At 36.4% G+C, this 19,936-nt stretch overlaps 1 protein-coding gene across 5 annotated transcripts in view; it reads left to right on the forward strand.

Annotated features, from left to right (window-relative positions):
- GAS2L3 (growth arrest specific 2 like 3) overlaps window positions 1–18,892 on the forward strand; it is a 61,034-nt gene extending 42,142 nt beyond the window's left edge. For all 5 annotated transcript variants that reach the window (XM_035257370.3, XM_035257371.3, XM_009004452.6 and 2 more), the window contains 5 exons: window positions 3,815–3,956; window positions 10,085–10,148; window positions 10,787–10,925; window positions 12,829–12,936; window positions 14,447–18,892. In XM_035257370.3, the coding sequence (XP_035113261.3) occupies window positions 3,815–3,956; window positions 10,085–10,148; window positions 10,787–10,925; window positions 12,829–12,936; window positions 14,447–15,760 (1,767 nt within the window). In that variant the 3' untranslated portion in view covers window positions 15,761–18,892. The remainder of the gene's footprint in view (window positions 1–3,814; window positions 3,957–10,084; window positions 10,149–10,786; window positions 10,926–12,828; window positions 12,937–14,446) is intronic.
- The last annotated feature ends 1,044 nt before the right edge of the window (window positions 18,893–19,936 follow it).

A 19,936-nucleotide genomic window follows, 5' to 3' on the forward strand; every position in this document is an offset into this window, starting at 1 on the left:
TGTAGTGTTTCTGCCGAGAGATCTGCTGTGAGTCTGATGGGCTTCCCTTTGTGGGTGACCCGACCTTTCTCTCTGGCTACCCTTAGTATTCTCTCCTTTATTTCAACCCTGTTGAATCTGACGATTATGTGCCTTGGGGTTGCTCTTCTTGCGGAATATCTTTGTGGTGTTCTCTGTATTTCCTGCAATTGAGTGTTGGCCTGTCTTGCTAGGTGGGGGAAATTTTCCTGGATGATGTCCTGAAGAGTATTTTCCAGCTTGGATTCATTCTCTTCATCTCCTTCTGGTACACCTATCAAACGTAGGTTAGGTCTTTTCACATAGTCCCACATTTCTTGGAGACTTTGTTCATTCCTTTTTGCGCTTTTTTCTCTAATCATGGTTTCTCGTTTTATTTCATTGAGTTGGTCTTCGACTTCAGATATTCTTTCTTCTGCTTGGTCAATTCGGCTATTGAAACTTGTGCATGCTTCGCGAAGTTCTCGTATTGTGTTTTTCAGCTCCTTTAATTCATTCATATTCCTCTCTAAGTTACCCATTCTTGTTATCATTTCCTCGAATCTTTTTTCAAATCTTTTTTCAAGGTTCTTAGTTTCTTTGCATTGATTTAATACATGATCTTTTAGCTCACAAAAGTTTCTCATTATCCATCTTCTGAAGTCTAATTCCGTCATTTCGTCACAGTCATTCTCCATCCAGCTTTGTTCCCTTGCTGGTGAGGAGTTTTCGTCCTTTCTAGGAGGCGAGGTGTTCTGGTTTCGGGTGTTTTCCTCCTTTTTGCGCTAGTTTCTTCCCATTTTTGTGGATTTGTCCGCTGGTCGTCTGCATAGTTGCTGACTTTTCGTTTGGGTCTCTGAGTGGACACCCAGAATGTTGATGATGAAGTATTTCTGTTACTTGGTTTTCCTTCTACCAGTCTAGCCCCTTCGCTGTACGACTGCTGAGGTCCACTCCAGACCCTGCTTGTCTGGGGTGCACCTCTAGCAGCTGTGGCACAGTGAGGGATGCTACCAGTTTCTTTTTCTGCTATCTTTGTCCCAGGATGATGCCTGCCTAATGTCAGTCTTTTGGATATAGAAGGGTCAGGGAGCTGCTTGAGGAGACAGTTTGTACTTTATAGGAGCTTGATTGCTGAGCTGTGAGCTCTGTTGTTCATTCAGGGCTGTTAGGCTGCTATGTTTGATTCTGCTGCAACAGAGCTCATTAAAAAAAACCTTTTTTTCTCAAATGCTCTGTGTTGAGGGGTTTGGGCTTTATATTTCGATGTCCGTTGAGGTCCTGCCCAGCTAGGACGCAGACTAGCCACTGTTTGCCTGCCGAGGCTCTGCCCTGCTGTTGTGACACTCGCCCTGGCTCTGCTGTTCTGCTGTTCCCCGCCACGCCCTGCGGCGGAGTCTCTCTGTTGTAGCGGGTTGCCTCGGCAACGGCAGGTTGCGTCAGCAGTGGGCGTGTATCTCAGTAGGGACGGGTTGCCTCGGCAGCGGCTGGCTGCCTCAGCAATGGGCGTGTATCTCAGTTGGGGCGGGTTGCCTCGGTAATGGTGGACGCCCCTCCCCCTCAGAGCGTCTCGGGCCCTCTGCACGGGGCTTGTTTGAAATCGCGGTTTTGTTCGTCCCACTGGGCCACTCCTAACGCTCTGTCCCTGCAATCCCCTGGGCTGGCCCACTGTCCAAGTCTAGCTCAGTCTCAAGTCCAGCCCTCTCACGTCTCCGGTTGTCGGTTCAACGGGGCACCCGGACGAGCGCGCCCTGTGGGGAGCGCTGGGTAGGGCCGGCCGCCGCCACCCCGGCTGCCGGCTTCGCCAGGCAGAGTTTCTGCCTGGCGTACCGCGTCTCCTCTTCACTTGGGAATTTCCCCGTTCCGTGGGCAACAAAGATCAGTCTGGAAATGCGGCTCAGACTCACCTCTCCGTGGACACAGCGAGAGCTCCAATCCTGGGTTGTTCTCACAGCGCCATCTTGAGTCCTCCCCCCTCATTAGAAACTTTTAAGAAAATATGCTATTTTGAACCCCAGATGATGTCTACCTGTCATTTAGTGTATATGCACATATACACACAGAAATCAAATTGAAGAATAGTTTGTTTATGTGATGTTTTGTGGATACAAATATGTGTAGAGTTGTGCAGAGATGTCTCACCAAAATGTGGGTGAGTGGATTTCAGTTGATACTTTGTATTTTGCTGTTGGTTTGATGTAGTTCCCCCCCACCCCCGCCCCGCCCCACAATGATTGTATATTCTGTATTTAATCAGGAAACAAACTTTGAAGGTTATTTTAGTTTTGGAAATAAATAGTACCAGGAAGGATGTACAAGGAACTGGTAATAGTGGTTAACTCTATGGAAAGAGAGGAACTGGGGATAAGAACTGGGGGAGAAAGATTTAATATCCTACTGTACCTATTGCATTAACAAAAATCATATTCATGAATTGCTTATACAAGTAAAAATTTAAACCAAAACAAAACAAAAAAAAATCCCTTAGCCTCATGAGAATTATCTACTCTTGGACCAGATAGTAAAAAAAAAATTAAAATTCTGTGTAACTTAGATCATCAGTTTTCAAAGAACTTTAATTAAGAAGGAGCAACTACTTCCTTATTTGATAGTCTTCTCAAGAAACTCAGAACCATCTTTATGAATCTGCACGGAAGGAAGTAAGCAAAAATGGATGTCTGTGATTCTTTTTTATTTATTTTTTTGAGAATGAGTCTTGCTGTGTTGCCCAGGCTGGAGTATAGTGGCATGATCATAGCTTACTGCATCCTGGAACTCCTAGGCTCAAGTGATCCTCTCACCTCAGCCTCCTGAGTAGCTGGGACTTTAGCTACGTGTCACCACACATGGCTAATATTTAAAAAAATATTTTGTAGAGATGGGGTCACACTGTGTTGCCCAGGCTGGTCTTGAACTCCTAGACTCAAGCAGTCCTTCTGCTTTAGCCTCCCAAAGTGATGGGATTACAAGTGAGCCATCATGCCCATCTGTTAACTTCTAACAGCAATAATTTGAGGTTTGTATTAAACTATGTATAGAGAGACATACCATAGAGATGTGCTTTGCAATTATTAGGCTGTCAGTTTTAATTTCAATTAAGATTCTTGTGTCATTTTATAAAAGAGGTGAGTGACCCTACTGCTAGTTTTGACCAAATTGTTTTTCTAGGAATCATTTTCTGGAATATACTTTAAAGTAGTAGTCCCCAATCTTCATGAATACATTGCACATTATTAGATTCAGATTCATAAGTTTCCTAGAGTTTCTAACATTAAGGACTGGAACAGAAAGGTAGATGATCCACAATTACTGTATCATTGCATTTAATATATGTTCTATGATCATTATCCAGTCTCATGGAAGACAGTTTTTCCACAGATTTGGGTGGGAGTTGGTTTTGGAATGAAAAACTGTTCCACCTCAGATCATCAGGCATTAGATTCTCATAAGGAGCATGCAACCTAGATCCCTTGCATATGCAGTTCACAATAGGGTTCGAGCTCCTATGATAATCTAATGCCACAGCTGATGTGACAGGAGGCAGAGCTCAGGTGATAATGCATGCTTATCCACTGCTCACTTCCTGCTGTGCAGCCTGGTTCCTAACAGGCCATGGACTGGTACCAGTCTGTGGCCCAGGGGTTGGGGACCTCTGCTTTAAAGTAAGATAAAATAGTTTTTGAAAGTATCTTTTTTCTCTAAAGTTGCATACTTTTTAGCTACAGGTGGTGGATTGAACATTTATTTAGTAATATCAAAATGAATATTTAATGAAAATATCCTTGATACATTTTTGAAACCATTTTGTCTTTTCTAGAACTTTCCAATGAGAAAAGTGCCCTGTAAGAAAGATGCTGCATCAGGTTCATTCTTTGCTCGAGACAATACTGCAAACTTCCTTCACTGGTGTAGGGACATTGGAATTGATGAAACTTACCTCTTTGAATCTGAAGGTTTAGGTAAGTGATATGGTTGTCATTCTTGTTTTTAATGCTTATTAGGATGTCTTAAGATCTGTCACCTCTAATATTTCTTTCCAAATAAGGACTCAAATGCCTCATCTTATTTTCCTAGAAAAATTTATACTTTAAATATATGTAAAACTTCTGGAGAATCAGATACTAAATCAAATATATTAACCTTTTCACTTAGTGTTAAAGATTTTGTGTATCTATAATGCCTTAAAATTCTAAATTCCTAAATGAGTTGGCTACAGGAGGGTTCTGGACTAATGCTTTAGTAATTAATATTTTCATTAAGAATTACTCTACCAAGTCTAAATTAATAGTAACTTCCCTTTAAGCAGATAATTATGAAAATGACAGAAGGCCTAATGTATAATCATGGTGTTTAGCTTTTATTTCCTTTAAGTCAGTTTCATTTCCTTTAAGTCAACAGAAGTATCTGTGCAGTGACTAAAGTGGTATTTAAGTTTTATACTATATTTGAAAGCATTTATATATGTGTACATACACACCCACACCCCACCCCCACACACTGAATTCATAATGTGGTAAGTGCAGCAGTGTGCCATGGGCAGTGGCTGTGGGAGCTATCTGCCCTGGTAGAGGTTTTTTTTTTTATCACTGACATTGTTTAGAATTGCTGGTTTGTGGTAATAGTAAAAAGCAAACTGACTTTTAGTTGGTTGTATTATTGTTTTAAAATTCTCTACTGACAGTGCACACCCTTATTGCCTGCACACAGGGTAAGCTGTCTCATTTGCTCTGCATCTGGGCACCCCTATCCAGTGTAGAGCAAGCATGGGATGCTATTTTATCCCTCTGTTTGCATCTTGCTTGAGATCCAGATAGGCTGATCATTATTGACAGTGTAGTTTATGTAATGGCACATCTAGTTTCTAGAGATCAAAAGAAAGTGGAAATGCTTTGAATTCTTTAGTTTCTAGTTTATTGTTTCTGAAAGGACATAAAATTGTTATATACTTCTCATTTTCAGTGGAAGGCATCTTCTCACTGTCCTGAAAGTCTTTATAGGACTAAGTAAAGCACTGTCAATACCAGTAATTCATTTCTAGGCATTGAACTGAAGAGCTAATGTTTTACTCTCCAAAGGTCTCAGAGATAAGCCTCTTAATTTTTCACACTTTGCTAGCAACTCAAAGCTATTTTATGAAACAAATACACTATTTTAAGGTACTTAGAAAGTATTTATGAAAACAAGTTTAATAAAAATTTTAGGATAAATTCCTCTTTTGGTATGAATTTTAATCTCAAATGTAGGCTTTTTATTGCTTTGAAAGCGTATACTTTGTGCTTCGGATATGTAATAGATGCTATTCATAAATCAAAGGACAATTACCATTTCTATTGGGGGAATCAGCGCACATGCAATTCATGCATACATTGCACATGATTAGATTAGGATTCAGAAGTTTCCTAGAGTTTCTGACTTTAAGGACTGGAATAGAAAGGTAGATGATCCACAATTACTATATCATTGCTTTTAGTATGTGTTCTATGATCAGGCTTAAAAAAATTTTTTTAAGGATCCCTGTTTACCTTTGTATTGTATTTCCTTTTAAATGTATTTTTATTTTAAAAATTATATTAAAATGCACATATAATTTACTATCTTAGGCTGGGCCTAGTGGTTCACGCCTGTAATGGAATCTCATAAGATTTGAGCTCCTATGAGAATCTAATGCTGCCGCTGATCTGACAATGGGCGGATCACCTGAGGTCAGGAGTTTGAGACCATCCTGGCCAACATGGCAAAACCCCGTCTCTACAAAAATTAGCTGGGTGTGGCGGCGCATGCCTGTAGTCCCAGCTATTCAGGAGGCTGAGGCAGGAGAATTGCTTGAACCTGGGAGGCGGAGGTTGCAGTAAGCCAAGATAGCTCCACTGCATTCCAGCCTGGGTGAAAGAGTGAAACCCCTCAAAAAAAAATTACTATCTTAACCATTTTTAAGTGTATTAGGTTTCTTTTGTAGTAGCATAAAAATTGAGATATGATGTACATAATGTAAAATTCATAAAGTGTACATTTCAGTAGTCTTTTAGTATATTCACCATGTTGTACATTCATTACTACTAATTTCAGAACATTTCTAGAAAATCTATGCCTATTAGCAATTAGTCCCAATTATTCTTTTCCCTCATGCTAAGGCAACCACTATTCTCTGTCTTTATGGATTTGCATATTCTGGATGTTTCATATAAATAGAATCATACAATATGTGGCCTTTTTTGTCTTTTTATTTTACTTAGCACAGTGGTTCATTTATGTTGTAGTGTCATGTAACAGTACTTTATTCCTTTTTATGGTAGACTAATATTCCATTGTATAGCTATGCCATATTTTTTTAATCCATTCATCAGCTAGTAGACATTTGGATTGTTTCCACTTTTTGGCTATTATGAATAATGTTACTGTGAACATTTATGTGCAAAGTTTGAAGTGGAATTTGTATACCTAGCAGTGGAAATATACCTAGCAGTAGAATTTCTAGATAATATGGTAATTTTCTGTTTATCTTTTTTGAGGAGCTGTTTTCAAAGTGGCTGTACCATTTTACATTTCCACCAGCAGTGCACAAGTGTTCCAGTTTCTCCACATCTTTGTTAATACTTGTTATTGCCTGTTTTTGTTTTTATTATAACCATCCTAGTGGGTGTGAAGTAGCATTTTGTTGTGGTTTTGATTTGCATTTCCTTAAGGACATTGAACATCTTTTTATATGCTTGTTAACCACTTGTATAACTTCTTTGGAGAATATCTGTTCAAATCCTTTGCTTATTTTAAAAATTGAGTCATTTGTCCTTTTTTTTTTTTAACTCGCAAGAATTCTTTATGTATTCTAGATACTAGGCCCATATTAGATAGGATTTGCAAATATTTTCTCCTAGCCTTTGGGTTATGTTTTTACTTTATTAATAGTGTCCTTTGATATACAAAAATTTTGAAATTTGATGACATTCATCTTTTTTTTTTTTTTGCTTGCCCATACTTTTTGTCATCTAAAAATTGATTGCCTAATCAAGGTCATACATTTTTTTACCTATGCTTTCTTCTATAAGTGTTACACTTTTTGCCTCTTACTTTTAGGTCATGGATCCATTTCGAGTTAATTTTTGTATATGGTGGGAGGTAGGGGTTCAAATTCATTCTTTTGCATGTAGATGTCCAGTTGTGCCAACACCATTTGTTGAAAAGGCTGTTTTCTCCTTATTGAATTGTCTTAGCATCCTGTTGAAATTAATTGTACATAAATGTATGGGTTTCTGGACACTTATTTCCATTCCATTGGTCTATATATCTATCCTTATGCCAGTGATACACTGTCTTGATTATTGTAGTTTATAGTAAGTTTTGGAATTGGGAGGTGTGAGTCTCCAACTTTATTCTTCTTTTTAAAGATTGTTTTAGTTTTTCTGTGTTCTTTGCAATTCCATATAAATTTTATCATCAGCTTTTCCTTTTCTGGAAAAAAAAAGGCTATTGTAATTTTGGTAGGGATTACACTGAATATGTAGGTCAATTTGGGGAATGTTGCCATCTTAGCAATATTATCTTCCAATTCATGAACATGAGATGCCTTTATGCTTATAAATATGATATTTATAATCTTTTAAAATTTCTTTCAACAGTGTTTTGTAGTTTTCAGTGTACAAGTGTTACACTTCTGTGATTAAGTTTATTTCTAAGTACTTTATTCTTCTTTGAAGCCATTGTAAATGGAATTATTTTCTTCATTTCATTTTCAGACTATTCATTTCTAGTGTATGCAATGAATTTTTGTGTATGGATGTTACCTCCTGCAACTTGCTGAACTTGCTTATTAGCTCTGACAGTTATTTTGTAGGTTCTTCAGGATTTTCTTCTATACATAGGATTATGTTGCCTGTTTTTCATTTGCTTGTTTTTTTGTTTTGTTTTGTTTTGTTTTTTGAGGCAGGGTCTCACTCTGTCACCCAGGACTGGAGTATAGTGGCACGATAATAGCCCACTGTAGCCTTAAACTCATGAACTCAGTTTATCCTCCTGCTCTAGCCTCTTGAGTATCTGGAATTTCAAGTGTGTGCCACCATGCACACACTTTTTTTTTTGTCTCATTGTGTTGCCCAGGCTGGAGTGCAGTGGCACAATTTCAGCTCACTGCAACCTCTACTTCCCTGGTTTGAGAAATTCCTCTGCCTCAGCCTGTGGAGTAGCTGAGATTACAGGTGGATACCACCACACCTGGCTAATTTTTTTGTATTTTTAATACAGATGGGATTTCACCATGTTGGGCAGACTGGTCACGAACTTCTGACCTCAGGCATTCTGCCCATCTTGGCCTCCCAAAGTGCTGGGATTATAGGCATGAACCACTGTGCCCAGCCATGCTTGGCTGTTTTTTTTTTTTTTTGAGGCATAGTTTTGCTCTCGTTGCCCATGCTGGAGTGCAATGGTGCCATCTTGACTCACCACAACCTCTGCCTCCCAGGTTCAAGCAATTCTCCTGCCTTAGCTTCACGAGTAGCTGGGACTACAGGCGTGTACCACCACGCCCAGCTAATTTTTGTATTTTTCATAGAGACAGGGTTTCACCATGTTGACCAGGATGGTCTTGATCTCTTGACCTTGTGATCTGCCTGCCTCAGCCTCTCAAAGTGCTGGGATTTATAGGCGTGAGCCACTGCGCCTGGCTGCCTGGCTAATTAAAAAAAAAATTGTAGAGAGTCTCACTTTTTTGCCCAGGCTGGTCTCACATTCCTAGCCTCAAGCCATCCTCCTGCCTCAGTCTCCCAAAGTGCTAGAATTATAGGTGTGAGCCACCATGTATGGCCTATGTCATCTGTTAATAGAGATTGTTTTTCTTCTTCCTTTCTAGTCTCGATATAATTTATTTATTTTTCTTGCTTAAATACCAGGGTTACAATCTCTAATACAATGCTGAGTAGGAATAATAAGAGTGGACATCCTTCTCTTTTCCTGGTCTTGAGAGGGAGACTTTCAATCTTTTTACCTTTAAGAATGATATTGGCTGTGGGTTTTTCCTAGATGTCCTTTATCAGATTGAGAAACTTTCCTTTTTTTCATAGTTTGTTCAGTCATTTTTTTTTTTAAATCATGAAATGGTGAAATGCTTGTGTCTTGAGATAATTGTGTGTGTTTTTTCTTTATTTGCTAATAGTATATTGCATTGGTTGATTTTCTTATATTGAACAATGTATTTCTGCCATAAATGCCACTTGTATGGTATATAATTCTTTCATATGCTGCTAGTATTTCACTGAAGATTTTTATATCTATATTCATAAGACATATTGAACTTTAGTTTTCTGATGGTTTCTTCATCTGGCTACCTTTTGTATCAGGGTAACACTGTCATCCTAGTATGAGTTAGGAATTACTTTCTCCTCTGTAAGAGTTTGAGAAAGATATTAGTACATAATCCTTTGCTAAAGATGGCTTAAAATAAAATTGAGGTAATATATGTCTTTTAAAGGTATCTCTTGTTGAAAGATCTGAAACATAAGTAATATTACTAAGCCCTTAATTTTTTAGACTTTAAATGCTGTGCAAATAAAGGTCCATGGTAATTTTTTATTCTTTTCTTGTTAGCTGTTTTTTTTTTTTTTTTTGAGACGGTGTTTCAGAGTTTTGCTGTTGTTACCCGGACTGGAGTGCAATGGCACGATCTCGGCTCACTGCAACCTCCACCTCCTGGGTTCAAGCGATTCTCCTGCCTCAGCCTCCTGAGTAGCTGGGACTACAGCCGCACACCACTATGCCAAGCTAATTTTTGTATTTTTAGTAGAGACAGGGTTTCACCTTGTTGACCAGGATGGTCTCGATCTCTTGACCTCGTGATCCACCCGCCTCGGCCTCCCAAAGTGCTGGGATTATAGGCGTGAGCCACCGCGCACGGCCAGCTGTTTTTATTAAAAAAAAAAAAAAAAAACTCACTTGTCAAATATGTAGAAAAAATAAAAGTGTATTTTCTTCATTTTTTTTCTAAACAAGTAAACCCACTGTCTTCATTATTCTTTTTTATTTAACTCTCTTCTTCCATGACAGAAGTATGTTTCCAAATTTAATTTTGCTCTACAAAATAGGTCGTTTTATTTTTCCACAGTTTTGCACAAAGATCCAAGACAGGTGTATCTTTGTCTTCTTGAAATTGGTCGAATTGTGTCAAGGTATGTATTCCATGATATTTTAGAATTTCAATGTTAAAAACATTTTAAAGCTACTGAATTTAGCTTAGGGCACTATTTTCTATAAATAAAAACATTGTCTTAACTGTTTTCATATTTTATCTTTTTGTTTCTTTATTAACTTTTCTGTTTGCATGAGCATATGTCAACATCCGGGTTCTCAATATGGCTTATATTCATTTACTGTTAAACTATGGGAGTGGTTACTTACATTTTTTAGATTAAGGATAGGGTAAGAGCATGTAGTCTAAGGCAGTTCAAGGCAAAGCAAGTCCTCTGAACACAGAAAGGATCTGACAGAAGGCCAAGGCGTGGTGTCTTCCATACCTACTTCAGTTTTATCTTTCTTTTCTCACCAGCTCATTTGAAGCCATGTTTCAGGATCCCAGGTAGAATGTTGGGAGCATCCAGAACTCAAATATATGCTATGATGTGAGGATTATCATATAGATACTTTGCAATCTATAAGACATTAAAAAGCATTTTCAAATATTCCAGTGAAACAATTGGTAGAAGAGGATCATATGGACTTTACTTCAGAAAGAAAATCTATCTTGATATGCGGGCAAGTGCTTGGGTCAACTTTGCTTGCATGATCAGATCTCCTGATTATTTTTCAGATATGGGGTTGAGCCACCAGTGTTAGTAAAACTTGAGAAAGAAATTGAGTTAGAAGAGACCTTGCTTAATACTTCAGGGGCTGAAGATTCCATCAGCATTCCAAAATCATGCTGTCAGCATGAAGAGCTACATGAAGCTGTAAGTAGTTGCTATACTTTCTTTTGACTTGAAGTCTCATAGTTTTAAGCACTTATAGTTTGCTACAGGTGATGCTATTTTTGAAAGAAAGTGTTTCTTATTCAGAATATAAACCAGTACTATTCTCCATTCTCCGATGAATTCAGGGCATTATATTTTAAAGGTGATTTCTTATTGCTTGTGTATGATAAGGAGTAAATATGTAGTTGAGGAGTGGTGAGACTTGGAACTCATCATGAAGAGTACTATAGACCACAAGAGATCATTGATTTTTTTTCAGTCTGGTAGTATTGTAATCTGATTTGCAAATTATAAGGAATGTGCTCATGGTTATGTAGAGGTTATATTGGTTTTATGGTAATAATCCAGGCATAAGATGAGAGCTTGAACTTGAGCAGCAATAGTGGAGATGGAGCAAGGAACAAATATAAGACATATTTAGCAGGAATTATTAGGGGAATTGACAGGAATTAGTGACTGATTGTGAGAAAGAGAGAGAGAAAATCTAGAGTGATTTCCAAAGTTTCTCTACTGATGCTGGTATACTGATACTTGCAGAATACAGGAGGAGGAGAAGTTGTGAGGGAGGATTGATGGGGTTTTTTTTGAGGATTCTCTCCTGCAGAATATATGCATACTTGGTAGTGATAGGTTACAATTGGACAGTCTTCTTATCTGTTCATTAGGTAGAAGTTAATAGAATTGCCATTCCTTGGGTTCTGGGTCTCCTGCAGTGACTACAGTATGAACAGTGAAGGTGAACTGAGTATGAACATTTTCTGCTTAGACTGTTGTTTAGAACTATTCAAAGGATGCAGGGTTTTATAAAAGTGTGAAATTTACAAAATTAAGAAATAATGAATAAATCATTACTAATAAACATTTTTAAAGTATTGCTTTGTTTTGTTTAATGTAATAAAAATCTATGGTAAAACTATCAGATAACCTTGAAAGACAGATTAAGAATATGTCAGAATGAACAACTGTTTTATCTGGACAAAATATCTATATTATACTATTGATACATGTATATATGTATGTGTGTGTGTGTGTATATATATATATATATATATATATGTAGACTGTCATTATCAATATGGGAAGCAGAAAGAATGCAGTAGGTAGAAAATAAAATTTATTTTGAATCTCATATAACCTTAAAGAATGATAAATAAAAAGGAAACATTGAGAAAATATTTTTATCAAGTGGAAAATACAGTGGATTCCTTTCCGTATTATATAAAGACCTTACAAAGTTTGATAAGAAAAACATTGCAGTAAATAAATGGGCAAGGTCTGTGTTCACACGAGAAGAAAGTGCAGTGTTGAAACTTGCTGATAATCAAGAAAATCAGATTAAAACAACTATGAAATACCATTTGCCCCATTAGCAACATTTTTTAAAATTATGAAACCTGCTGCTTTTAAATTCTAGTAAACTGTACTTAGGGTTTGCTATTGGCAAGGGAAAATGCCGTAAACTTTTGAAAAAGAAACAGACAAATGTTAAGAGCTACAAAAATATTACTTTTTTATTGCGGTTGAAGGGGGAAAAAGGATAAATGAAAGTGTTTCTCACATTAGGACTTAGAATGGTGAAAAATTGAAAGCAATTTTTTTCCCTCAGATAGGGCAATGGTTTGATTTGGTAAATGAGAGAAAGAGAGAGAGAGAGAGAGAGAGAGAGAGAGAGAGACTGACTTCATCACTGCTGGCTTTTATGTTAGATTAGCAATGTCTAATCTCAATATTTGTTAACAAGCACAGGAGAAGAGATTAAATCATCAAACTGTCTTAAATTTTTATCTTTGAGTTTGGTTTTCCTTAGCTATCAAATAATATTGCAGTTTAAACAAAATGCTTTTTGTAACAAGCACTAAATTCTATTTATTCGTCGTCTTAGGTTAAACATATTGCGGAAGACCCTCCTTGTAGTTGTTCTCATCGATTTTCTATTGAGTATTTATCTGAAGGACGATACCGACTAGGGGATAAAATACTCTTTATAAGAGTAAGTCCATTATTTACATTTTATTTACACATAAATACTGTTTTGAAATTGGATTTATTGCTTTACTAACCTTTTGCTTCCCTTTTTACTTAAATAAATTGGAATAGATGCTATTAATGGAAGGATTTCACTGTACAGGGAAAACAAAGAGTAATTTCTTTTATGAATATATAATGAATTTAGGTAAACACTCATTACACAACAAACAATTAACTTCAATAGCTAAGATTATTTAGACATTGAATATCATAGGGGAAATTCCCTTGTAGACCCCAAGGAACTTATTTCTCAAATTTTCTTAGAAAAAGGAATAATTTTCCATCATAAGAAGAAAAAATAAAACATCTGATAAGATTGAGTATCCATGGGGGAAAAAAAAGAAATGTTATATAGTTTATAATAATATAAGCTTTGGGCATTAAACAGAAAATATTTTTCTCACTGACACAGAATCAGTATGTATACCAGTATGCTGATACACATGTTCATTTCCTTCCTTTGTCCCATCTACAGTTGATTAATTGTTCCTTTTATTGGTAAGGAGATTGAAATTTCACCTTTTCATCATTCTTTTCACTTCCCTTACAAGAGCTGTCTGATTTCCAATTTAGGAAAATAAGATAAAAGTATTTAAAAGTATAATTTCACCATACATACATTCTTCTATTTCACATATTATTATTACCTCCTCAGCCCTACCTATCTCATAGAGAAACATTTACATGTGTTTTCTTTAATTAGCTTTTTTTTTTAAAGGCAGTATGATGTGATAGTGCACAGAACATAGAATTTAGAGTTAAAATTTGTAATCTCATACAATTGTGCAGATTTGCCTGCTGAGTGGACAGGGCCCTAAAACTCAACTTGAGATATACTGGCAGAACCAGGATGTCTTATCTTCACAAAAGTACTGTTTGGGTTAGGAGTAGCTCATACATTTGAGGCCAGGCCAAGCTATATGACTTGGGAAAAATTCCTTAATCTTTCAGAACCATAATTTTCTCATCTGCAAAGAAAAAACAATAATAAATTGTAGCAAAATGCTTTAAAGCTTAAATTGATATAATACATATGAAAATAATTTTAAATTGTGAAGTACATGGTTTAGTCATTTTATCTTTAGTCCAGAATTATTTTTTCCTTATTATGAGGCATTTTTTCCTATGTCTTTGTTTTTCCTTCTTTCCTTCTCTCCTATCTCCTTCCTCTAATATTCAACTTTTCATTGAACAGTACTGCTTTTGCAATAACTTGGATTTTTAGGATGCAAGTTATATATAAATACCTTCTGTACAAATTGGAAGACTTTGTATCATTAGATGTGTAATTGAATATGAATTAAGTTTATTATTTTAATAATACAAGAAAGAAACTGTCAATTTGTAGTGAAGCTGTTGGCAAATGCTCTGAATTTTATAGATCACAGACATCACAAATTGTAACTGCTAATGAATTGTAACTGTAAACCTCACAGTATTACAGCTTTACTTTTTATTTTCCTTTGGGGCAGATGCTTCATGGAAAACATGTCATGGTTCGCGTTGGTGGAGGCTGGGATACTCTTCAAGGATTTCTGCTGAAATATGACCCCTGTCGAATATTACAGTTTGCCACACTAGAACAAAAAATTTTAGCATTTCAGAAAGGAGTTTCTAATGAAAGTGTACCTGATTCTCCTGCCAGAACTCCTCAGCCTCCTGAAATGAATCCTTTGTCAGCAGTTGGCATGTTTCAGAAACAAAATTCAAAACCCAGCTTCCCAGTTAGTATTCCAAAAAGCAAAGAAAAACAGGGATGTCCATCAGGTGCATTGCTGCCAGCATCTTCACTGAAAGGAGGTAATATGGGCTCCATGTCAGTCCATTCTAAATTTTCAGATTCTCCAGCAGCATCTTCTCATCCCAAGCTCAGGTCTTCAAAAGGTGTAACAAAGAAACCGCAGGCTCCTTCAAACAATGTATCATCTTCACTTGCTTCATTAAATCCAGTAGGTAAAAACACTTCTTCACCAAGAGTTGCACCTTGTATATCTAAGTCACTGAGAAAATGTATTCCATCCCCCAGTATCCCTAAGGCCAAGGTTATTCCAGCCCAGAATTCAACAGATCTGCCTGAGTCCACACTTTTGCCAAATAAGTGCTCTGGAAAAACTCAACCTAAGTATGTGAAACATAATCATATTTCTTCGAGAGATGATGCAGTATTTCACTTAGCTGCACATTCAAATTCATCAAAGTGCCCCAAGCCTAAAGCAAATATACCTGTCAGGCCTAAGCCTTCTTTCCAATCCTCTGCAAAAATGACAAAACCCAGTTCCAAAACCATAGCCATAGGTCCAGGAACACAGTCTCAACCATCCAATGGAACCCCACAAGCAAGGTCAGTCCCAGCACAGAAACTTAAATCGGCCTTGAATTTAAATCAGCCAGTTTCTGTGTCCTCAGTTTCTCCTGTGAAATCTACACAGAAATTGAAAGATAAGAATATAGTTTCCATTGCCAAAAAGCAGCCTCAGAATAAAAGTACATGCCAGAAGACAAGGCCCAGCCCCTCGAAGTCTCCTAGCCGTACCCCCCTGTCCATCGTGAGCCTTCCACAGTCTTCTACCAAAACACAAACTGCACCGAAGTCAGCACAGACTGTCGCTAAGGGCCAGCATTCAACTAAAGGGCCTCCCAAAATTGGCAAAACCCCAGCTTCAACCAGGAAATCACCGTCATCTGTTAAGGACGTGGATAGTGGAGATAAAAAAACTACTGCAAAGAAAAAGGAAGATGATGACCATTATTTTGTCATGACTGGAAGTAAGAAACCTAGAAAATAAATACATAGTCATTATAAGAAAACAGAAAAGGAAGAGTGAATGTCTTAGCTTCACATCTTAAAAGATTTTCCTATTTGTGTTTGTCCAAATAGGTGCAGACACTAAGGATAAGATATGGGGGATGGAGGCTGGGATGAGGAAAGGGCTCATCAGAATTCACATATCTGAATTCACCATAAGGAACCCTTCTGAAGCAAACAGTTGAAAAATCACTGCAAAGTTTTTATTAATAATAGACATGTATATGATTTTCAATCTATAGCATCTTTGTTAACATCTGCCTTTTACAGGAAATGTAAAAGTTATTTAACACTACAAGAATTTCAACAATAGTTGCTGTATTTTTGAATATGTATTAAATAGGGAGTTTATATACTGCTGATGTTGTCAGTGGTGCACTTACTATTAGTTACTTGCATTTTGGTTCAAAAAAAAAAGCAATGGTTTGGCATTTGCCCTACAGAAGGCACTTAATTTAATTTTCTGATCAGGATTGCCTGATCCAACAATACTAAGTCATTGCTGCTGCTAATTAGGTTGGCATTACTCTGTGTTAGGTAGAATTCTTATTATTTAATTTTTTTAAGCTTTCCAAATCAGAAGGAACTGATTATTTTTCGTGGCTTATATTTACATTGGTAATATTTTGTTACCAATATTTTTGGTAAAAAAAATTAACTTATATAAACAAATTTTGTAAACAATTTTTATATTATCTATAAAAACTTAGACACCTTATATTTTATATGTTGTGCAATGTGACCGGGGAAACTGATACAGTAGCTTTTAGCATATTAAAAATAATTTTTTATAATGTAATGTCTTGTGAGTGCAGATCTGACATTTTCCATTAAAATAATGTGAAACATCAGAATTATGTTGTAACAACTTTAAAACTAAGATGATATTAAAATAATTTTAGAGTTACGATATGTAAAAATTATGAGATTATTTTTCTCTAGATAGCACAATACCAATTTTAATTAATTTCTTCCAATTAGGTTAATTTTCTTTTCTTTCTTTTTTTTTTGAGACGGAGTCTCACTCTGTGGTTCAGGTTGGAGTACAGTGGCACGATCTTGGCTCACTGCAACCTCTGCCTCCCAGGTTCAAGTGATTCTCTTGCCTCAGCCTCCTGAGTAGCTGGGGCTACAGGTGCATGCCACCAAGCCTGAGCTAATTTTTTTTGTATTTTTAGTAGAGATGGGGTTTCACTGTGTTAGCCAGCAGGATGGTCTTGATCTCCTGACCTTGTGATCTGCCTGCCTCTGCCTCCCAAGGTGCTGGTATTACAGGCATGAGGCACTGAGACTGGCCCCCAATTATGTTAATTTTCATTAATAAAGTTATGCTGGCTTCAGTTTTCCAATGGCAAGTAGACAGGATATGTTCAAGGTTTTCTGCACTGTAGGCAGACTGTCTCAAGAAGCATATCCCAATCAGGTAATGCCTACATAAACTCCATCAACCTAAGGTGATACTTGTAAATATTTTTAAGGGATTGTGACTATTTAAAAATTATTAATATACTTTGAAAAGTTTTAAGGGTGTTTTTAATAACCTTACAGTATTGTCAATTATCATAGGTTATTCAATATTCAGGTTTGTGTTTCTCTGTTTTAAACTGTGTTTTCTAAAGAAAAAAATAATAGTTTACACAAATGTACAAACATAGAATAAGCATTTTAAGCTGGCTACTAATGTTCTTTAGATTACAGAGCAAGAAAACTTAATCTATAAAGATAAGTGATCTTTTTCTTGAAGAGTACAGATAAAAATCAAAGATAGGTGCAGGCTAGTTTTCAGAATAATTGATGCTTCTCTTCTTTAGAGAGACAGTCACCAAATACTTGGTTTAGCTTGACTATATTGACTTGGGTTTTGAGAGAGATAATACGTACATCTTTGGAAAGTGAAGTCAATGTTCAAGAGGTGCTGGAAGCTTTACTTTTTTAGTGATCAGAAATATTTAGTACATCTTTCAGACAGGAAGAATTTTATCATGTATTCCCTTATAAAACCAAGTAATACTTCTTTATCAGTAACTTTTAGAACTTAAAAAAAACAAAAAACAAAAAGTGAATGCTATTGTAAGCAACCTATGAATCCTAGTAGATTTTACAATATGTAATTTATAACCATGTAATTTATAAATATGTAAATTATGTAATTTACAGTATATCAACACTAAGTTTTGTATTGAGTGTGATCAGGAACAAAAGTATCCCACAGGCATCTGACACAAATTCCAGAATTAATCAAAGAATTGCTTATTTGAGGCTGGGCGCGGTGGCTCATGCCTGTAATCCCAGCAGTTTGGGAGGCCAAGGCGGGCAGATCATGAGGTCAGGAGTTTGAGACCAGCCTGACCAACATGGTGAAACCTCGTCGCTACTAAATATAGAAAATCAGCTGGGCATGGTGGCAGGCCTGGCCAAAAGTTTTGTTTGAATAAACAATATCCAAAAGACAGTTTCTTCAGATATATTTTGAAATTCTCCTAAAGAGCTAGTGTTTCTAACAATTTTCATAATTTAAAAACAGCTTTTACATTGTTGAAGTTGGAAGAACTTTCCTCTCTTCCTCATGACAGTGCAAGATTTTAAGTTCTTTTTTTGGTTTAATGTTTAATGAAATGAGCATTATGCTTAAATTACTTAAGTACCTGGGAGAAGTAATGATGCATACTTTAAAAAAATGGAAAATGCTTTTATTTTTATTTGTTATAGTTTGTTAACATGACTGATATATAAAATTAAACTTCAGAACACAATGAAATGCCGATTATTTTTACACTGTTTGGGCAGAGAGTAGGCCTATGTCTTCAAAATGTCTTGATAATTTAGATGACCTTTAACTTTACTGTCCATATGGAATTTGCCATTCTTTATGGATAAGAGAATTTAAGGAAAAGTTACTGTTCTTTCTTTAGTCTTTTTGTATCTCTCTGATTTAAAATCTGTTACTTTATTAAAAGCCTTCAACAACAGGTTGTTATGATGTATTCCTTCATCCAGATTCACATAATGACCCCATTTGAATCCAAATTTGTATATATTCTTTTCTTATGCCAGCAGTATTTGTATTCAATTTTAACTTATGTTTTCTTGGGTATTAAAATTTAAACATCTATACCAAGGTCTCAGTTTGCTTTTTTGGTGTATTCTGAGTACACTATGATCACTTAATTCATGTTGGAAATTGCATATAGGAACATTCACAATTTGAGAGGAATGCCATTAAAAATGCCTTCTTTATATTTCTGAAATTTATTTCACTGCACCCAGGAGATTATAGGGCCTTGTCATTAATCAACAGTATTTGTTCCCCACGTTGCTGTATCTGCTGGATGTTTGTTCCAGAAAGACCAGACTCACATTTAATAATCTTTGAGATAATAGAGATAATTTGTTGGTTGTCAAGGTAGAATTCTGTAGATCATACAGGCACTGTATTCACCAAAGATGACTGGTAGTAGGAATTTCCAATTTTCAATTTCTGTAATCCTTTTTTTTTAAATTTTTTTGAGATGGAATTTTGCTCTTGTTGTCCAGGCTGGAGTGCAGTGGCACAACCTTCGCCTCCTGGGTTCAAGTGATTCTCCTGCCACAGCCTCCCAAGTAGCTGGGATTACAGGTATGTGCACCACACCTGGCTAATTTTATATTTTTAGTAGAGACGGGGCTTCTCCATGTTGGTCATATGGGTCTTGAACTCCTCACCTCAGGTGATTGGCCCCCCTCAGCCTCCCAAAGAGGAGAATTCAGGCATGAGCCACTGCGCCTGGCCTGTAGTCCTGTTTTAATTTCACACTTTGATACAATGAGAATATTCTTGAATATTCTTATCTTTTTACTATATTCATGACCAGAGCAATTATAAAAAGCAGTTAATTCCATATATATTTCCTGTGATGTTTTCAAAAAAGGAAACAGAAAAACACAACTTAGACAAAATTTTATTTGTATTTTCCTAACCTTTGTGAATGTAAAATATTATAGCTTAAAATTCACTTCATGATATTTTGGGTAATATTGGGAAAATATTTAAAACATGGCAGTAAGTCTGGAAATATAAAGGCACACATTTTCTTACATTTAAGTTCTTATACTGTTTTGTTCTTGTAGAAAAACACAGTAAGACTTGAGGAAATAATATATGCCAAGATTTAGTTAT

This window comes from Callithrix jacchus, chromosome 9 (genome assembly GCF_049354715.1).
Source record: "Callithrix jacchus isolate 240 chromosome 9, calJac240_pri, whole genome shotgun sequence".
Lineage (NCBI taxonomy): Eukaryota > Metazoa > Chordata > Mammalia > Primates > Cebidae > Callithrix > Callithrix jacchus.